General features: G+C 53.1%; 3 protein-coding genes across 3 annotated transcripts; 2 read left to right on the forward strand and 1 right to left on the reverse strand.

Annotated features, from left to right (window-relative positions):
* Positions 1-2,996: 2,996 nt before the first annotated feature.
* Positions 2,997-5,744, reverse strand: P152DRAFT_481051 (DNA-binding protein; the record flags this gene model as incomplete). The annotated part of the gene is made up of 8 exons (XM_033681791.1): positions 2,997-3,541; positions 3,592-4,011; positions 4,119-4,277; positions 4,329-4,963; positions 5,012-5,276; positions 5,329-5,506; positions 5,556-5,578; positions 5,628-5,744. The coding sequence occupies 8 exons, from the start codon at positions 5,742-5,744 to the stop codon at positions 3,152-3,154; spliced, it is 2,187 nt and encodes a 728-aa protein (XP_033535486.1). The 3' UTR covers positions 2,997-3,151.
* Positions 5,745-7,980: 2,236 nt separating this feature from the next.
* P152DRAFT_364569 (WD40 repeat-like protein) lies at positions 7,981-11,310 on the forward strand (the record flags this gene model as incomplete). The annotated part of the gene is made up of 4 exons (XM_033675409.1): positions 7,981-8,199; positions 8,285-8,843; positions 8,964-11,146; positions 11,203-11,310. Coding segments are annotated over 4 exons (3,069 nt in total), but the record flags the coding sequence as incomplete, so codon positions are not given.
* Positions 11,311-14,386: 3,076 nt separating this feature from the next.
* Positions 14,387-15,619, forward strand: P152DRAFT_472658 (uncharacterized protein; the record flags this gene model as incomplete). The annotated part of the gene is made up of 1 exon (XM_033681169.1): positions 14,387-15,619. One exon carries the CDS (start codon positions 14,387-14,389, stop codon positions 15,617-15,619), a length of 1,233 nt encoding a protein of 410 aa, XP_033535488.1.
* Between the last annotated feature and the right edge of the window lie 1,624 nt (positions 15,620-17,243).

Genomic DNA, 17,243 nt, shown 5'->3' on the forward strand with positions numbered 1-17,243 from the left:
GGGCGGGATTTGGTGGTTAAGTTAGGGCTGATAGGGCCAGGTGCAATTGATATCAAACGAAGGGAGACGAAGAAAGAATAATCTTCCGTTCATAGCACGAATGAGATGGTCGTAATCATACAGAGGTCTCTCGGCGACCGTTGCTCCGCTGCCCCTTCGACCGGGAACCAGCAGTTGGAGTCGGTGAAGCCAACGGGAAACAACCGTTGAAGCCCGGACAGCGAGACGCAAGGACGATTGACGAGGATAGCCCTCGTCCTGCTATCTGTAGTACTGCAGTCCTGGAGGCGAACAACGGAGAATGCCAGAAAAGACCAAACAATTGCACATCCAGTCTGCTGATCTGTTCTGCTTTTGTTCATACAATTCAAGCCTCAAGCAAGGAATCTCCAACTCTTTCTAGGCTCACGGGAATGGACACCGAACACGAAGTGCTCATGCACCAGCCATGCAATTGCTGAGGACCCAAAAGCGAGTCTAATGACGAAGCGTCATGGCGCCAGGAATTGGTTTTTGGAGGGTCACAGGATGCAAGGAGCCGTCGGAGCCGTGCCACCCACGGTGCCAGTCGTAAATGGCGAAGTTCGTCCTTCGTTCAATCGTTCAAATGCCCACATTCCCCGTTTTCCACCAGGTTTAGCCTTTTGGTTGCGTGCAGATCAAGAGATGGTGTAGACAGGCGTTCCCATCGATGTTGGGGCTCCCCTGCATGATCGAGCCGCCATCCAGGGCAGATGCCAATCAAGCGCCGAAATTTCCCAAGTCCGTGAGAAATTGCGGGCATACTTCCCGCTCGGCGCTCAATGGTTTGGGCTGTACGGAATACGTACTATGTAAACACTAAACAGTGTAATGTTGTGTCGGCCAGGTACATACGGGAGAGTTCCAGAGTGGGCAATGGGTGGAATTCCATGTCAAACGTTTCAGCATTGCCGTAGAACGATAGACAACGATAATCGTGATGATACTCCGCAACTTGAGGAGAGTGCTCCGTATAAGATGGTTATTCCCGTGTGGTACTGTGGTTTTTCCGTCAGCGCTATGATATTAATGAAAATAATAAAGGAGCGGGGTCCGCCACATTCCACTATAACATGGATGATTTGATAATTGATGCTTGAATCTTGATAGAATATCGAAGCCACTAGTTAACTGTTTCTAGCCTCTAGGGAAGTTGGATATGACTATGACTACTACATACCTATTTCATAGTAGGTGTGTATGTGAGGGAGTTGGAATGATTGATGATTGATGATTGATCAGAAGACAACTTCAACGCCACCACCTCGAAGTACCTATCACCTTACTTACGAGTAGTTAACTAAGTTAGTTACTTACTTACTATCAGTCGATGTGTTTTGCGAACCGAACTTGTAAACTTGTAAACTCGTCAAACCGAGACCTGCATCCTCGTCAAATACGAAGTTCCGACACTCCCAAACGGTCAAACGGCCTAGAATCCCCAATCCTTCTACTCTCCCGTCTTCCAAACTCCGGGACTGGAAGTCTGAAGAGGGCAGTAAACATGCGTGAATAAGTGAAAGGGTTGAAGGCAGGGAATCACTAATCAGGGATGAGGTCCTGGCGATCTGCAGGCCCGTCTGACTTGCTGAGCGCCATCATCCATGCGATCCTAACATCCTGTCCCCAACCCTGTTTAATTCCTACCTGCTCCGAAAGGAGTTCGTAGGAATCGTCTATCATCGGCCATCGGCCATCGTCCATCAGACATCAAGCGTAGCGAGATCTATGGGCCTGACACATCTCTCCCAGGTGAAATGCAATGTTGTCCCTCAAGAATGCTTCAATCAGCTTGAATCTGGTGGCGTGGACTCCAGCGAACCAAGCCACGATATCCATCTTCCAGCCCTTCTCGCTCCCTGTCTGCGATAGTGCGATTGCGACTCGTCTATCTCAGACTATCAGACGGGCGGATGGCCCGCCAAAATAAGACTTCAGAAATAAAAAGAGATCGCCTCCAAGACTGAAGGAGTCCAATAGTTAGGCCGTCCATGATTCATGACCCATCAAGGTTAGGGGTCTTGGGGTCCGATCGATCTGGCTTAGAGAGATGCATGGCGCGTCGATAATCGATATGACTCCTTGATGATGGCCATCGTCTATTCTTCTCTGTTTCATGGAGATATTTCTTTGGTTTCTGATAGAATCTTCACGCGTTGACAAGATCGCCCTGGGGTGCAGGCCTGATCGCTTCCATTGCCTTTCCGTTTGGTCTTTCCCATCACATTCTCCCTGCCAGAATCCGCAGGATGGGTGCGCTCATCTTTTCCTGTGAACTTAAGGTCGGTTCTCGGGCCTCATCTGTTATCGTCTGGTGTGTGACGCCCTGTTTCGTAGATGCGGTGCCCGATCAAATGCATTTCGAATAGCTGGACCGTATCGTGCAGTTGCTTTTCGTGACGGCATGCATCCATCCGATGCAGGAATCGAGTGACGGTTCACATCGCGTGCTGGAGTTCTGGTGGTCTGTTTCCACTGCTGAGTGTTGATCGACAGCTGTCGATGCAACGACCTGTGGCTGTGTGACCAGACGCTGTATCTCTGGAAGGAATCAATTGTCCAGACTCTCGGTCTGTGGTAGCAGCCTTGCACTTGGTAGGAGGCTAGGAGACACAGACGGAAGAATGTGATGCAGTCATCTTTCCAAGTCCTTCTCGACTCATTATTTGTGTTCCTTTGTGCACGACGGTGACACGGTGCATGTGGTGGTCAGAATCCAGATCCTGCTGGGCGTGCTGGCTGTCGAAGGCTACGGAATTGCGGATCTTCTCCACGTAGGCGACGAGCCGAAATTCATGTTTCAAAGTTCAGACATACATAGATAATGTCTCGATTATTATATGTGAATTGCTAAGTCTGCTCGATACAGATCCTCCTGTTCATATCATTCTGGTCTTGCTGTCTGGGTGAGGTGTCAACTCTCTGATAGAATTTAAGAAAGATCAAAGGAAATGAGGAAAAGAAACATGTTTAAACCCTTGACCCATACTTCTCCATACCTGCCGTTGCTTGTGCCATTTTTCATTTTCCATATTAGTTGCGCAAAGACGGGAAAAAACGTTATTAGCTAGTTCCCGATCTACCACCTTTGTGAACCATTTCAGTTCGTAGGCCGCAGCAGTAGCGTCCCCTAGGGAGTCTTCAATGTTGGTGTCCCAAACCCAACATTGAGAGCTGTTCCCGTACGGCTTGATCTCGTTCTCATTCGTTTCCTAGGGGGTCCTACGTTTGGTCCTCCCGCAGACGCCGTACCACCTTGCCTGAGCCTCTTCGAACCAATTGAATACTTGAAGACCACTTTCCGTGACTGCTGCATCACGGGCATCTGTTGTGGTCGGTGGACAGGCGTGCTGAGAGTTCCAGTGATGGTCGTTTCACCGGTAGAAACAGCCGACGAACGAGGAGGCAGGTCGAGAAACGGTGGTATCACTTGCCCATGTGGAGTCACTGGCTGTGTGAGCTCTGGAGGTCGTGGGAATTGACTAATCTCCTCGTGCTCGGCGACTGGAACGGGCTCGAACTTTTGGGTGTTAGCTGGAACCATTTCATGCATATTGCGAGAGGTCGTACCAGATGGCCAACCTTCACTTCAGGGTTGAACAGCTCAGCTCGCATGGAGGCCAGCTTGTGTTCGGCTGAGGTGATCTGAAACTTGGACAGTCCAGTCTTGGGGAACCCTTTGCTCTTGGAGCCCGATGTGCTCACAATGAATCCCTTTTCGCGAAGCTGGTTGAAAGCCGAGGCAGCGGTTCTGAGATCGCATTCGAGGGTTCTGGAAAAAGAAGCCTGAGTGTGGTATCCTTCGGTGTCTATGACTTTGACTGCTTTGCGAAGAAGAGCCAAATTACAGATCTCGCTGAGAAGACTGGGATCCTTCTGTCTTAGGAGACATTCGTAGCATGCATGAGGGTTTGGAATCTTTGGGTCATTAGTGCCATGAAAGCCATAACACTCGGTGTGCTGATGTTTGTAGCAGAAGGCGCATTGAATCTTGCGAAGGTCAGCGTATTTCTACTCGGAGTTTGCAGAATACTCGCCATTGACGTGGTCTCCGATGCAGATCCACACTGACATTTGACATCATGGGCGTCTCGCACCGAACGACCCTGCAGACCTAGCTGTAGTCCTTGAAGGTCTTCAACGATACTAGACATCAGTCTCAGACGCCCTTCCGACGGACGTGAGATCTGAGTTGACGGATCAATCACCATCTCTTGAGTATCGCCTCCGAGGTGCACTGACTCGGCTGCCTGTAACTACAGCACGCAATATTAGCATTTTATCATCGCCACAAGCATACGACATACTTCTTTGGCCAAGCCAACTTCGATCCTCTTCACAGTATCTTGAGTCGGTGTAAATTCATCCAGCTGAGACGCCGGAACGACCATATCATCGATTGGACGGTGATAGGGGGTATTACTCTGGCTTTCAGGCTGGATTGCTTTCTTTCCTGTAGAAACAGGGTATCGTGAAGCCTGAGACGACTGAGCTTGGGCATTGTACCGAAGGTGATCACCCTCTCCCAGTTGCTGTTGAGTGGGTGGTGGCATTGCAACGTTGCTGGGAATTTGTCGTTGAAGATCGCCAGTATGCATTTGTGACTGGCTTCCCATGGCATCGTGGCCGAAGTCGATATCCATATCGCTAGATACCTTGTCGCCGTATTTCAGGCCCTCAGGGATATCTGGCATCTTAAAGGTGTCCCCCCGCCCTTGAACATTGCTATGCATCCTAGAGGGATCGGGAAACGAGTAGGACAGATTGAGATTTACCCCGTGATGGCCTGAGTAGCATTTGCCAAAGGACATGGAAGTTCGCTTCCAGCCATTGTTCGACGGAAAGTACAGGCTATCATTGCTGTATGGTTCAAAGCCTGCTGGTTGATAGCTGGGGTCACAGTCTTCGGTATAGTACAGTTGCATGGCGAGATATCGGCGTCCTAAATATGGTCAATTCACAGTCAACGGCCGAAAACTCGTGTACCTACTAGGAAGTGGAGGCAAATCATTGCATACAGTAACCACTCGTCGAAAGAAAGCATGCAATGAATGACGAGCCGCTTGAAGTGTCATTCGACCCCCCTTAGGATCCTGGAAGCCGAGGGTAACATCACCGTGTCTCGCATTCTTGCGGTACGTGAAGGTGAAGGTGTAAGATTCAAGAACATGCTCGGGATGTTCAGGGTCCTCAAAAATGTTGAGTTGCAGTGCTCGGAGGGCTTTCCGAACGATAGCATCGGCAGCACCTTTCTCCTACACGCGAGTCATAATCAGAGGCGATATGCCATATTCGATGTCAACTTACAAGCCAGTCTAGTAGCGTGTCCGAGTTAGCGCTACGGCCGCGCTGGATGATATTCATGGCAGCTCCAGCACTCCCGGTCCTATGAAGAGATCGTCCAGTGACAAGACGAGACTGATCACCGAAAGGCAGCAAGGAGTCAACGTGGGTGTTCTCGAAGACATGGTCGTCAAATAGATCCCTTGATCGTATGTCAGTGTTAGTCAAACATACTTCTACCATAAACGCACCTGAGAAAGGCCACCGAACTCAGCTAGCCGACGTCAGCGCTACGCTCTCATCTAGTGGCACGCATCACTTACAGATCCAAGGAGCAGCTTCTGTACTATCTGGGCGCTGATGGTTTCAGTCACGGTGTCCGTGGTTGTTGCAGAAGCTGCGACTGCGGTAAGCTGCCTAGGGCGCTGTGTTGTCGCCATACTTTGGGATGAGATACAATTCAACCATACAACGCTATTTGGAAGCGGACATTAAGCAACTTGAAGAATGAAACAATGTCACCAACGGCAATATTTCACCGGGAAGTGAACGAGCACATCAGAAATGACATGGAGGGCGATGAAGTCTGGGGACGGGCGACATGAAGTTGAGATAGTCGGCATGCCAAAGGAGGAAGGAGCCCCTAACGCAGTGGTGGATGGGAAGGAACGCCCGAATTTCCACACAAACGCCAAGCTGCAATATCAAATCGTACAGACAATGAGAAGAGTATTATTAGTTCAACAATTAGAAGCCAGAATTAATGGTGTTGATAGGGTGGACTTTGAATGATCCTCCTAGGACTAATATGACGAGGCGATGCCGAGCCACTTGTACTAATTCAGTGAGACTTGTCGACGACATGTTGATATACCATCCACACAAACCAAAAAAGTCTCGCAGTAGGTTCAGTAGACAAACGGATCATAATGCCCATCTTCTTTTCATCTCGCCGGCAGCGACCGAAGCCTTCCGAGCCTATACCACGAACGTGGAATATTCGTCCTCAGGCCACGCGAAACGGGAGACCAACCTAAGTTAGCATACTGCATACAACTCAATCAACAATACGCAGATCAAGAATCTTTCTGTTGGACATGCGAAGCAAATGGTGGACTGAGACAGAACGACCGAAATTCCGGAAACGACATTTATATCCGTATTGCACGAATCCACCGATCATCTCGTCCCGATTCACAGACGGGACTGAAAAAGAATCACTCTATCTCCTTAGGACGAAATTGGTTAATATGACATAATGGAGCGCTTGAAATGCATGACGACAATTCGAACGACGACATCACAATCTCGCTGAGGAGTGGCTGCCTGGAAAGCTGCCACGACTGGTTGCGGTAATGGCTTCAAAACGCATCCGTACGGAGTACATTACTTTAGATCGAGGTCAAGCACTGACTGCACTGTCCATCAAGATGATTCTAGGATGGTCATGATTAGTCGATACTCTATGGAAGGCATTACTCTATCCGACGGCGATCTTGCCACCACGGATCAAATATTTGCACATGCCCATATCCGTCGTATATGCAGGAGGTTGAAGACTTGAAATGAAGAAGACAAGGGTGGCGCAAGTGGCTGGAAGTCGCAAAAACGTTGAACCGGAGCGGGTTTAACCCTAAAGCGGGCGGTCGGGAGGCTGTCGAGGGCGCTCGGCGATGTCACGGCAGGGGCAAGAGCTGGCAACGAGCTGGGATGAGCTGGGAAGAGTTGGCAAATCACAAGGCAGCCGCGGGGCCATTGCCAGGTTCGCCTGCCCGAAATGGCGAACCAGCAGCCGTGAAACGCACGTTGAAAGCTCTCCAGTTTCCACCCGTGACTTGGTTTAATCATAAATGTCACGTGCAGGCATTTTGCCCGCCCACGGATCTTGAATCATCAACCAACCAACCCGCTGCTGGTATGGAACGAACACCACCAACTCTCTGGACTGCTCTCGACTGAACCACTGCACCCATCGGTTTTCCTCCTCCCTCCATCCCTCCATCGTCGCCTTCACATTCATCCAACCCCTCCACCTCCCACTCGAATACCGTCCAGGAACTCCCAAACTCTCGTAAAAGCTTCTGACGAGACTTTCCATCTGTCTCCTCCTTTCGACACCTGGAACCTGGAACGCTGGACGCTCGCCGTCAACTCTTGAGCAACTTCATTCCAGAATGAGATTCCCCGCAACACGGCATATCCTCTGGGGAAGTTGTTAAGTGCGTGTTCGGGTACTCGAAGGTGTCTTTGTCCATATCGAGGCATGCGAACTGCAACATCGTCCTTGTTCCCAGTTCAACAAGCCGAAGGTGCTCCTTTCCACGGTGTTCCTTTCCACGGTGTTGTTGGCGTAAACGATTGACTCCTTCGGGCTTGCACGACACACTTTCTCCCTGACCCATACGCAACTCTTCCAAGAACATACGCAACACCTTAACCGTTCATGTGTTGGTCTTCACATGCCCGTGAATATCCTTCAGAATTAAATCTATGGATATCGCTTCATCCATGAATGCTTCTGTTCCCTCGCCCCTCTCCTCCTTCGAAGATCCTGCACCTCCTCCTGACACAACCCAGATGGCATCGAACAGAAAATCCCGGGGCCCTTCCCTCGAGAACTCTTCTCCTGTAACAAACCCCGGAGATTCATTCGGCACCTTTGGACATTTATCGTCAGCGACACAGACAACTGTTGTCACCACCACAACGACTACCACCACCTCTTTTCCGCCCCTGGTCTTCAATTCACCTCGAAGTCTCAGCGAGCGTGACCCGAAACAATACCCTCTCGCCGCTTCTCCCACACCAGCTTCGATTCGACAGCTTAGCTTCAACCTTGGGGGTCGACCTGCTTTTTTGAAGGAGTCCGAGAACTTCAAGCATGCACTGGAAGAGGTACGTTCGAGGACTGCACACCTTGCATCGCTAGTTCCCTATGATCTGTTCTATTGTTCATTGCATGAATTCTGACGTCGACCAGTATAAACAATCCCAAGAATCCCTTCAAGCGTCCAACGGAGCCATTCACTCGTACCCTGCATCGGAAACCATGGTTGAGAACCCGTTCAACCCGTCGAAACCTGTTCCATCCAACACCGATCGGAAACGGCCAGCCCGGTCTCCACTTCCCGAAATGTCGAACAATCGTTCTACTTCACCACTTGTCGAAGTATCCAACAAGCGTTCGAATTCACGACCCGCAAATATCCTCACACAAGCTGCGGAGAAACTCGCTATGCAGCGACCGACGAAAAAGGCTCGAATGATGTCTGACGAAGTTTCTCAACGTCGCTCCCCGCGCCTACAGGAGAACATCGGTGAACACGTTGTCGAGACACCAGTCCGGTCGTCTTCTAGCCGAAGATTGTCGGGTTTGCACCATGGACACAAGGTCCAAGTCGATGGTGCGTCAGCGAGCGATCAAGACCGGGCCTGGAGGCTGAAGGGCAAAATGGCTCGAGCAAGAGGGACTGCATCTAAAGTCCCAGCTCCCCTGGGCACTCCCGAGTCCGGTATCTTGCGACTACGGCCTCGGCCGAGTGGATTCGCTACTCCCCTGGAAAGTGGCAGTTGCTCCGCTGATTCTACGGAACTCGACCACTCGCACCTTCTGGATGCTCCCGCACCTGCCCCTGGCATTGCTGCCACTCCTCCTATAGCAGAAAGCGATCTTGAGCCATATGTCGAGGGCGAACAACGCACTAACCGCCTTCCTCCTCCTCCTCGACCTACACCTTTAAACACGTTGGCCGCACAAGACGCCAGTCTGCCTAGCCCAAGTCTATCACCCATCACGGCTGCTGCCCAGTTGCATCCGCCAGCTGAAAATTCGAACGATATGGACTCCACCCTCGATGGACGGTTTGATCTGGACACACGAAGTCGGCAGGAGTCTCAGGAGTCCGAGGCACTGCGATCGATCCAGATGCTGAGAAGTTCTCTCAAACCGACAGGCATTGGCATTCCATCCACAGCCGCGGATTTCAGTCCTAATCCCCAACTTCCGACTCCCACCCTCATGGACGTTCCAAATATGGTTGACACTTTCGATGCCATGCCCACGGATTTGCAAACATATGTGATGTTCCAACTGCTCCGCCGGTGCTCGAAGAAAACCCTGCACTTTGTTGCCGAGACGGTGAATCCTGCGCTGAAAATCGATTTCCTTGGTCTGCTCCCTCTCGAACTCAGTCTGAACATCTGTCGCTTCCTCGACACTAAGAGTATGTGCCGTGCGGCACAAGTGTCCAAGAAATGGCGGCAGATCGTGGATACGGATGAAAGGGCATGGAAGGATTTGCTCGACAAGGATGGCTACCTTATGCCGGAAGGCGAAATCGATCGAGCGATCAAAGAAGGCTGGGCTTGGCAGCATCCCACTCCCACCGATGATTACGAGCGGGACCTCAGCTGGTATGTCAAACCGAAGCTGGAGATTGCCGATTCGCCTGGATCATTGGCTTCATATGGAATAGCCGATGCGGGAGAGGGGAAAGTGACGTCATCAGGAAAGAAGAGGAGAGCGGTAACATCAGGCGTAAGGAGCAGCAAGAGGTTGAAGAAGAAAGAAAAGGCATCTTCAATTACTCACGAAACCGTTTCTATGCAGGCTCTGGAGCGATTTCAAGGACCAAATACCTACGCAAACGCGGCTGCCGTCGCCATTCCAGACCCGAAGATTGGACTTCCTAATCTGCGGAACCTTCATCTCTTCAAGTCGATCTACCGCCGCCATCATCTGATTCGACGCAGCTGGATGGACGGGGAATCGAAACCATATCATCTTGCGTTCCAGGCTCACCACCGTCATGTAGTGACTTGCCTCCAATTCGACACGGACAAAATCTTGACCGGCAGCGACGACACGAATATCCACGTCTACGACACGAAGACGGGGGCGAGGATCGGGACACTTGCCGGTCATGAAGGCGGCGTATGGGCTCTTCAGTATGAAGGAAATACTCTTGTGTCCGGTTCCACCGACCGATCAGTCCGAGTCTGGGACATCAATCGCGGCAAGTGTCTGCAGATTTTCCAAGGCCATACATCCACCGTCCGGTGTCTGGTCATTCTGAAGCCGACGCAAGTCGGAGAAAATGCGGATGGCAGCCCGATCATGCTGCCGAAGGAGCCATTGATCATCACCGGATCCCGCGACTCGACGCTTCGGGTTTGGAAACTCCCTCAACCCGGCGAACGATCCATCTTCCAGTCCGGCCCCACCGTCAACGAGTACGACAACCCGTATTTCGTTCGTGTTCTCGCTGGCCACAACCACTCCGTCCGCGCCATCGCTGCGCACGCCGACACCCTCGTATCCGGCAGCTACGACACCACGGTCCGGGTTTGGCGGATCTCCACCGGTGAGACCATCCACCATCTGCGGGGGCACACATCGAAAGTATACAGCGTCGTCCTTGACCACGAACGCAACCGCTGCATCAGTGGGTCGATGGACAACATGGTCAAGGTCTGGTCGATCGAGACGGGGCAATGCCTCTTCAACCTCGAAGGGCATTCCTCGCTCGTCGGGCTCCTCGACCTCTCGCACGGTCGCCTCGTCAGCGCGGCGGCCGACTCGACATTGCGGATCTGGGATCCAGAGAACGGGCAATGCAAGAGCACGCTCTCCGCGCATACCGGGGCGATCACCTGCTTCCAACATGACGGGCAGAAAGTGGTGAGCGGCAGCGACCGCACGCTCAAGATGTGGGACATCAAGACGGGGGAGTGTGTCAAGGACCTGCTGACGGATTTGAGCGGGGTGTGGCAGGTGAAGTTCAACGAGCGGAGATGTGTGGCGGCGGTGCAGAGGAATCGGTTTACGTATATCGAGGTGAGTGTTCTCTCGTGAACCCTATTACAGGAACGACTAGAACTAATGTTTGGTCTGGATAGGTTCTGGACTTCGGTGCCGCTCGTGATGGGATATCGGAGGACCAGCTCGGCGTGCGGACTCTGGTCGATGCGAATGGGGATCCCATGTCCGAGTCGCCGGAGTCCGATGACGAAGACGGACTGAACTAAACGACACTACACTACACTGCATTGCGAAGGAAGGAAAAGAAAAGGGATGGGACCGGAGAGGAGTTCCTTGTTCGGGTCTACACGACGCTCACGACACGGCGACACGGCTGTTTTGTTTCTAGCATCGTATGTTACGGCTAGCGAGCATTTCCACGGGTGTTCAGGGCATTTCACAGCGCTACTGCACACCATGTTTTTCTCGTGTTTACCCCTCCCCATCTCATGAGACCGCTGGATGGGTCGATCCGCTTGGCGATCGATGTCCGGAGGTGTGGACGTTGGATGTACGGAGAGTACGCACGACAGTACCAACTACCAGCATTTCTACCGGTGGCACGATCATGATCTGTCGGGCGGCATGACCTTGAATGCATTGTCATCATTCCGCATTCTCGGCGCGAGGGTTATTGCGGTCCGTTGGCCACCAGATGTTCTTCTGAGGCTGTTTAGATACCAGGAGTAGGGATTCCATGTGCAATTTTATGAGTGTTCACGAACCGCCGTTGCTGCTTGGTGTCTTGAGTTTGGTGAGAATTGAGCAATGGTAATACACGTACATCATCCATCAATGATTCAGGAACGAGACGATCTGTCCATGTCGATCGGCGGACTTATTGTCTTTATTGTCGGGACTATTGCCGGCACTGCTCCCGGTGGGACGGTATCCGTGCGTACTGCTTATTGCTTAATTCATAATTGTCGTTGCAGTTGTGGTTACATCGCTTTGGTGGGTGGATACGGTAGCTTCGCCTTCACCCGAGCCCACTGTTCCCGCTCTCCCGAACTGCATTACTACAGTGGACTGGTAAACCGTAAACCGTAAACCGTAAACTGTAAATCCTTTCCCGCCGTATCCGCGTGATCTTGAAGCCCGATATCGAACGATAGCTACCGGCATCTCGAAATCCGCAGCGAACCTCACCCATTCCTCCAACTGACTGATCATAATTCCCCCCGAACCGACCGAATTCGGTTTCATTGCCCCTTTCTGCAGCGTTCCACCAGATCGACATTGTATCACCGTCACCCGATCTCGTGGCCCTTGGACAACATGGCGCTATTGCCTCCCGGGCTCTTCATTGGCGACGTCAGAACTCAGCACTCAGAAGTGGAGGTTCCAGATGTCTTGGTCTATTCTTAGCAAGCGAGATCGGGGAGCACGGCGGCGGGCCAGCCTGGGAGCTTTGCCAGCGGGACAAATAGCGCTCATTCGACATTGGTGCCTGGGATGCTGGAGCGGGGAGAAAACCAAAATGTCTTGAACTCTTGCGGCTAATATCGGGGATCATAGTTATACGAGTCGGGGTAATTCAGAGATCAGCTAAGTTTCATCGTTGCAATACGAAAGATGGAGAATGGGGAATATGGTCAAAAATTGGGTTTTCCAATACCGGTACAGTAGGGCTTACATACATGATCGTTTGCAATATCACGCCAATATGTATGGCGAAAGGTTTAAATAATTGCTCCATTTGTGCTTCATCGTCATGGAGTCCCCTGCGACGTGGGAGGATTGGCAGTGCATTGGAGATGGCGTTTGGCAGGGCTGAGGAGGTGGACATTGGACACGACAGGTTTGGCGTTGGGCTTTTGGGGCATTCCCTTGACTTGGGAATCCCAAGTTCCAAGATGTCGAATTGCCATAGCGGGATGGATCCGAATTCATTACTCCTAAGTCCTAAGTCCTAAGTACCTACTGTAGAGAGCCGAGATGGTGTCATGATGTGCCTTGATTTGCACAGCGAACTTGGAGAATCCCCCGCTTCAATCTATCTCACCATCATGGGAGTAGTTCATAACACCTTGCGAAGTGGAATCGGTGAAGTCAGAAGTGGAATCGGTGCGGAATCTACAATGGAGAAAATGAGAGAATCCTCGTCATCGTAAGACCTGCTACGCTCTTTTTAGTTACAATAGAAGCCCACTCTCGCCATCGCCTTCTCCACCCTTGCGCTTAGCCTCAATTCGATACTTCTTCCTCCGCGGCTTTCCTGACTTCCTCCAAAGTCAAAACCATCGCATCACTGAATTCCATATTCTTTTCCCTCATATTCACCCCTTCGGAACACCAAAGGGATACGGACCACTTGTTGGGCATTTTTCTTTCATCCACTGTGTTCACCGAATCCGTCTTGGGTCACGCCAAAGTCAACCCAAACGACCGAACCAACACTTCGCTGCAACTCCACCTGCAGCCATACCGTTCGTTTAGATCCATTAATATCAATTCTTCCACTGCATTGATTTGCATTGTCCTCAGCTGAATGCCGGTGCTCCTCTCGCGCCACCTCTGAGACATCGAACCTCTCCGGCTTTCCTGCTGGCCGCCACCAATTTTGCCTTCGTCCACTTCAAATCAATTGACGCTTCACCCCGCCGTCCGCCGTCCGCCGCCCGCGACCCCCAAGTCCGGCCCTCCCTTGGGAGACCATCATCGGAATCAGTTCTCCATCGTGCCACGCTGTACTTCCGTACCTCCAGCCGCATCCTCCATCGACCAGGCCAGGTACCGTAGCTGTCCAGCGCCCCTCCATCGTTTCCACCAGTCGGCAAACGGGTATTGCACCAGCTGCAAACGCCGAGAACGCCGCTTTTCATCCAGCCCAATATCCTCTGGAGCGACACCGCTGCACAGCTGTAGGGCGAGGCATCAATATCCTAGACTTGCCTTCCTTGCGGTGCGTCGCCATCGGACCCGCCGTCGGATGTAATACGAGCAGAACAGCACATCTCACGGTGCAGCTATCTGCAGTTCTGCACGGCACGTTTGCTTGCTTGGCAGGTAGACGATAGATCCAGTGCCACCGCGATTCGATCGAGAGGTTGGCTACACTGCAGACTGCGGCTGCAAAAGGCTATTACTTAAAACGACGCGGCATTGCTCCTTTGCTCATAAATCTCTCTTGGCTGGCAACCTCGTCGTCGACCCGAGCCTTCGAGTCGTAGCACCCATTGAACCTCGTCTTTCAATTCAAAAGACCCCTTTTAGACCTTCAATTGAGTCCTGTCGGAAGATCGGTACACACATCAGCGATTCTCGTCGATGTCCGCCACCATGGTGGACTCATTTTCTCGTTCTCAAGTGCCTCACCGCAAACCCCTCCCTTCAAACAGCAACATTGCCGTCCCTCCCCATACCGGCGATCAACAACAACAGCAGCAACAGCAGCAACAGCAGCAAGCATCCTTCCGAAACCACCGACACAGTCGCACCGTCTCCTCGTCGATTTTCCCCCAAGGTGCTCCTGACCAACCCCCCTCCCGAACCCCTTCACAAACCGCCCAATACCCCGAACCCACCCCCATAAACCGCGCCTCCCGCACCTTCTCTAACGCCACCATCTCCACCACATCCACCTCCTCCGGCCCCCCCACCAAATCCGACCTCCGCCGCGGTGGCTCCACCTCCTCCCGCGGCACCACCTCCTCCGTCGCCCCCACCTCCTACGTCGCCCTCATGCGCAAGCAAAAGGCCACCGTCTGGTGCGACCGCAGCCAAGCCGAAGACCCCGCCCTCCTCGCCCAGCAGCGCGCTGCCCGCGCCCGCGCCACCCGTGAGATGGTCGGCCCATCGCACCTGGCGCGCCGCACGGGGACGCCGACGTCCGGCGCCGCCCCCGGCAGCATCACAATTGCGAGCGCGAGCAGCAACACGGGGTTGCGCAGTAAGATCCGCCACCATGCGCCGCGGCCGGTGCCGTTTACGGGGGGGAACTTGGCGGGGCAAACGGGAGTGCCGATGCGGCTGAGCGCGAGCGAGGTGGATGAGGAAGGGGGCGGCACGGGGGAGGATGGAGAGGGGGATCAGTATCATCGGCGCACGGGGAGCGGACGGAGTAGTGTGGGGAGCGGGCGGAGGGTGCAGAGTGGGTATTTGGCGCCGGGGCAGGCGGGGCGGTATAGCGTGGGCGAGCGGATCGGGGGCGCGACGCCGCCGTCCGGGGCAGGGAGCAGCGAGTTGTTGGCGGAGGAAACGTCGGCGCCGGGACGCGCGGCGGGGCGGGCATCGTATGTCGCGGGAGCCACCGGGTCGGGACCGCCGTCGCGGCTGGGGACGGGGCTGTCCAGACGGAGCTGGAGCAGCGGAGAGAACGCGGAGCAGCTAGAAAGCCAGTTCGGAGGGCTGGGCGAGATGCGAGAGGCGGAGCGGCCGAAGCTGGTGGTGGCGGAGAAGACGCCGAAGCAGCGGGAGGAGGAGCTGCGGAGGAGGGGCAGTGTGGATGATCGGTCGACGAGCATGGGGGCGAATGTGCGGCTGTTTGTGGCGAATCCGGATCTCAGTGATTGAGATGGATGGCAGCGAGAGGAACATGCTTCCGGTTGATTAATACCCATTAGCCGCTACTAGCGTTTTACTGCTTGGGTTTGGGGATGCGATAGGATACATTATGGCGGAGTATCAATGCTGGGGTCGGAGAGACATTACTTCGAAACAGCCATAATGATCACACTCTTTGTCTAATGCCTGCATTGGTGACAATATACAGTGATCGTGATATATACTACCTCAACTGTTTTCCAATTTCATGAGTCCGAATGCTTTTGCGAAATCAACGGAAAGGCAATTCCAGCTCGTGAATCTCAAGGTCACGTGGTTTCGCGCACCACTAGCGCCAATCCACGCGTTTCTCACCGGAACCGCGACTCTCGCGACTTGAAAGCCCCCATTCCATATGAATTCACCACCTAACACACCACCATATTCCTACCATGCATCCAGACCACTGACATGATCTCCCCGATCAATCAGCGCGACTCACTGCCCAGCCAGCACCTTCTGCGGCTGCGTGCAGGATTTCTAGAAGATGTGAGTTGCTTTTTCCTGTTCCCTTGTTCGATGACTCGGGCAGATGCCGATGCGCAAGGGTCTTGGTTGGAGTGCCGCCGCCCACTTCGTGTCGCGGGATCGGTTCCCCGGCGCCAACTGGCACGGGTGGGCACTGCTAGCGATCAGCGAGTGATGGAGGATGTGTTTGGTGTCTGTACGCGTTTGGGAGATGTCGTTCTTTCGGGTTATTGTTGATCTGGATTTCTTGCGACGCTGCTGCGGATTGTTGGAGAGAGGTTTGCTGATCACCGGTTTGGGGTATAGGATACACAGGCCTCAATCGACGGGTGGCAGGTCGGTGCGGGTGTGAAGGAGAGTCGGGTCAATATAGAGGGAAGCAAGGTGAGGACAGATGCTGGCGGACGCGCATATGAAGAGACTGCGGGAACGGAGGTTTCAAGCATCGGCGCACATGTGAAGGGAAGAAATGAGCGGAGCGGCGACGATAACAACGCCGACAACGAGAATCAAACAACAACACGGAAGTCAAAGTCTTCCACCACAATCGCCGTCGAGCGCACGCCTGCGCAATCACAGATCGAGGTCTCTCAACCGAGCCATCAGATACCACAACCTCGTCGATCCGCGCCACGGAATTCCATCCCACCACATCTGAGGGCAACACTGTCTACACCAGCCATGGACAGACTCGCTGGTAAAGACGATGGGTCCTCAACATCGGATATGGGCAAGATGGATGGGGATCCTCGGGTGCTCAAGTCGTTCCCAGCTACCTTGGACCAAGGAGGTCCCACGCAGGTGATGGATAGCCAGGTTTATAAGGACTACGCGGAGAACACGCGGTATGGCGGCGGCCACTCGGGGTTTAACATTAGTGGAGAGGATGTCGCAGCAGGTCTCGATGCCGGAGATGACGATGTCTTCGCAGGCTTGAGCCCTCATTCTGCCGACGATGACTTCGATCAGGATGCGCCTACATCTCTGAGAGGTGACTCCCCTTTCCATCCCACCTCCGATACGAACCTACAGACCTCCCCGCAACAGGATTCCCCAGAAAATCTACCCCGAGTGTCGCGGTCGTCCATCCTCGACGGGACCAAATCAGACGACCACTTCCTCCTCC

This window comes from Eremomyces bilateralis, assembly GCF_010015585.1.
Source record: "Eremomyces bilateralis CBS 781.70 unplaced genomic scaffold P152scaffold_6, whole genome shotgun sequence".
Taxonomy (NCBI): Eukaryota; Fungi; Ascomycota; class Dothideomycetes; order Eremomycetales; family Eremomycetaceae; genus Eremomyces; species Eremomyces bilateralis.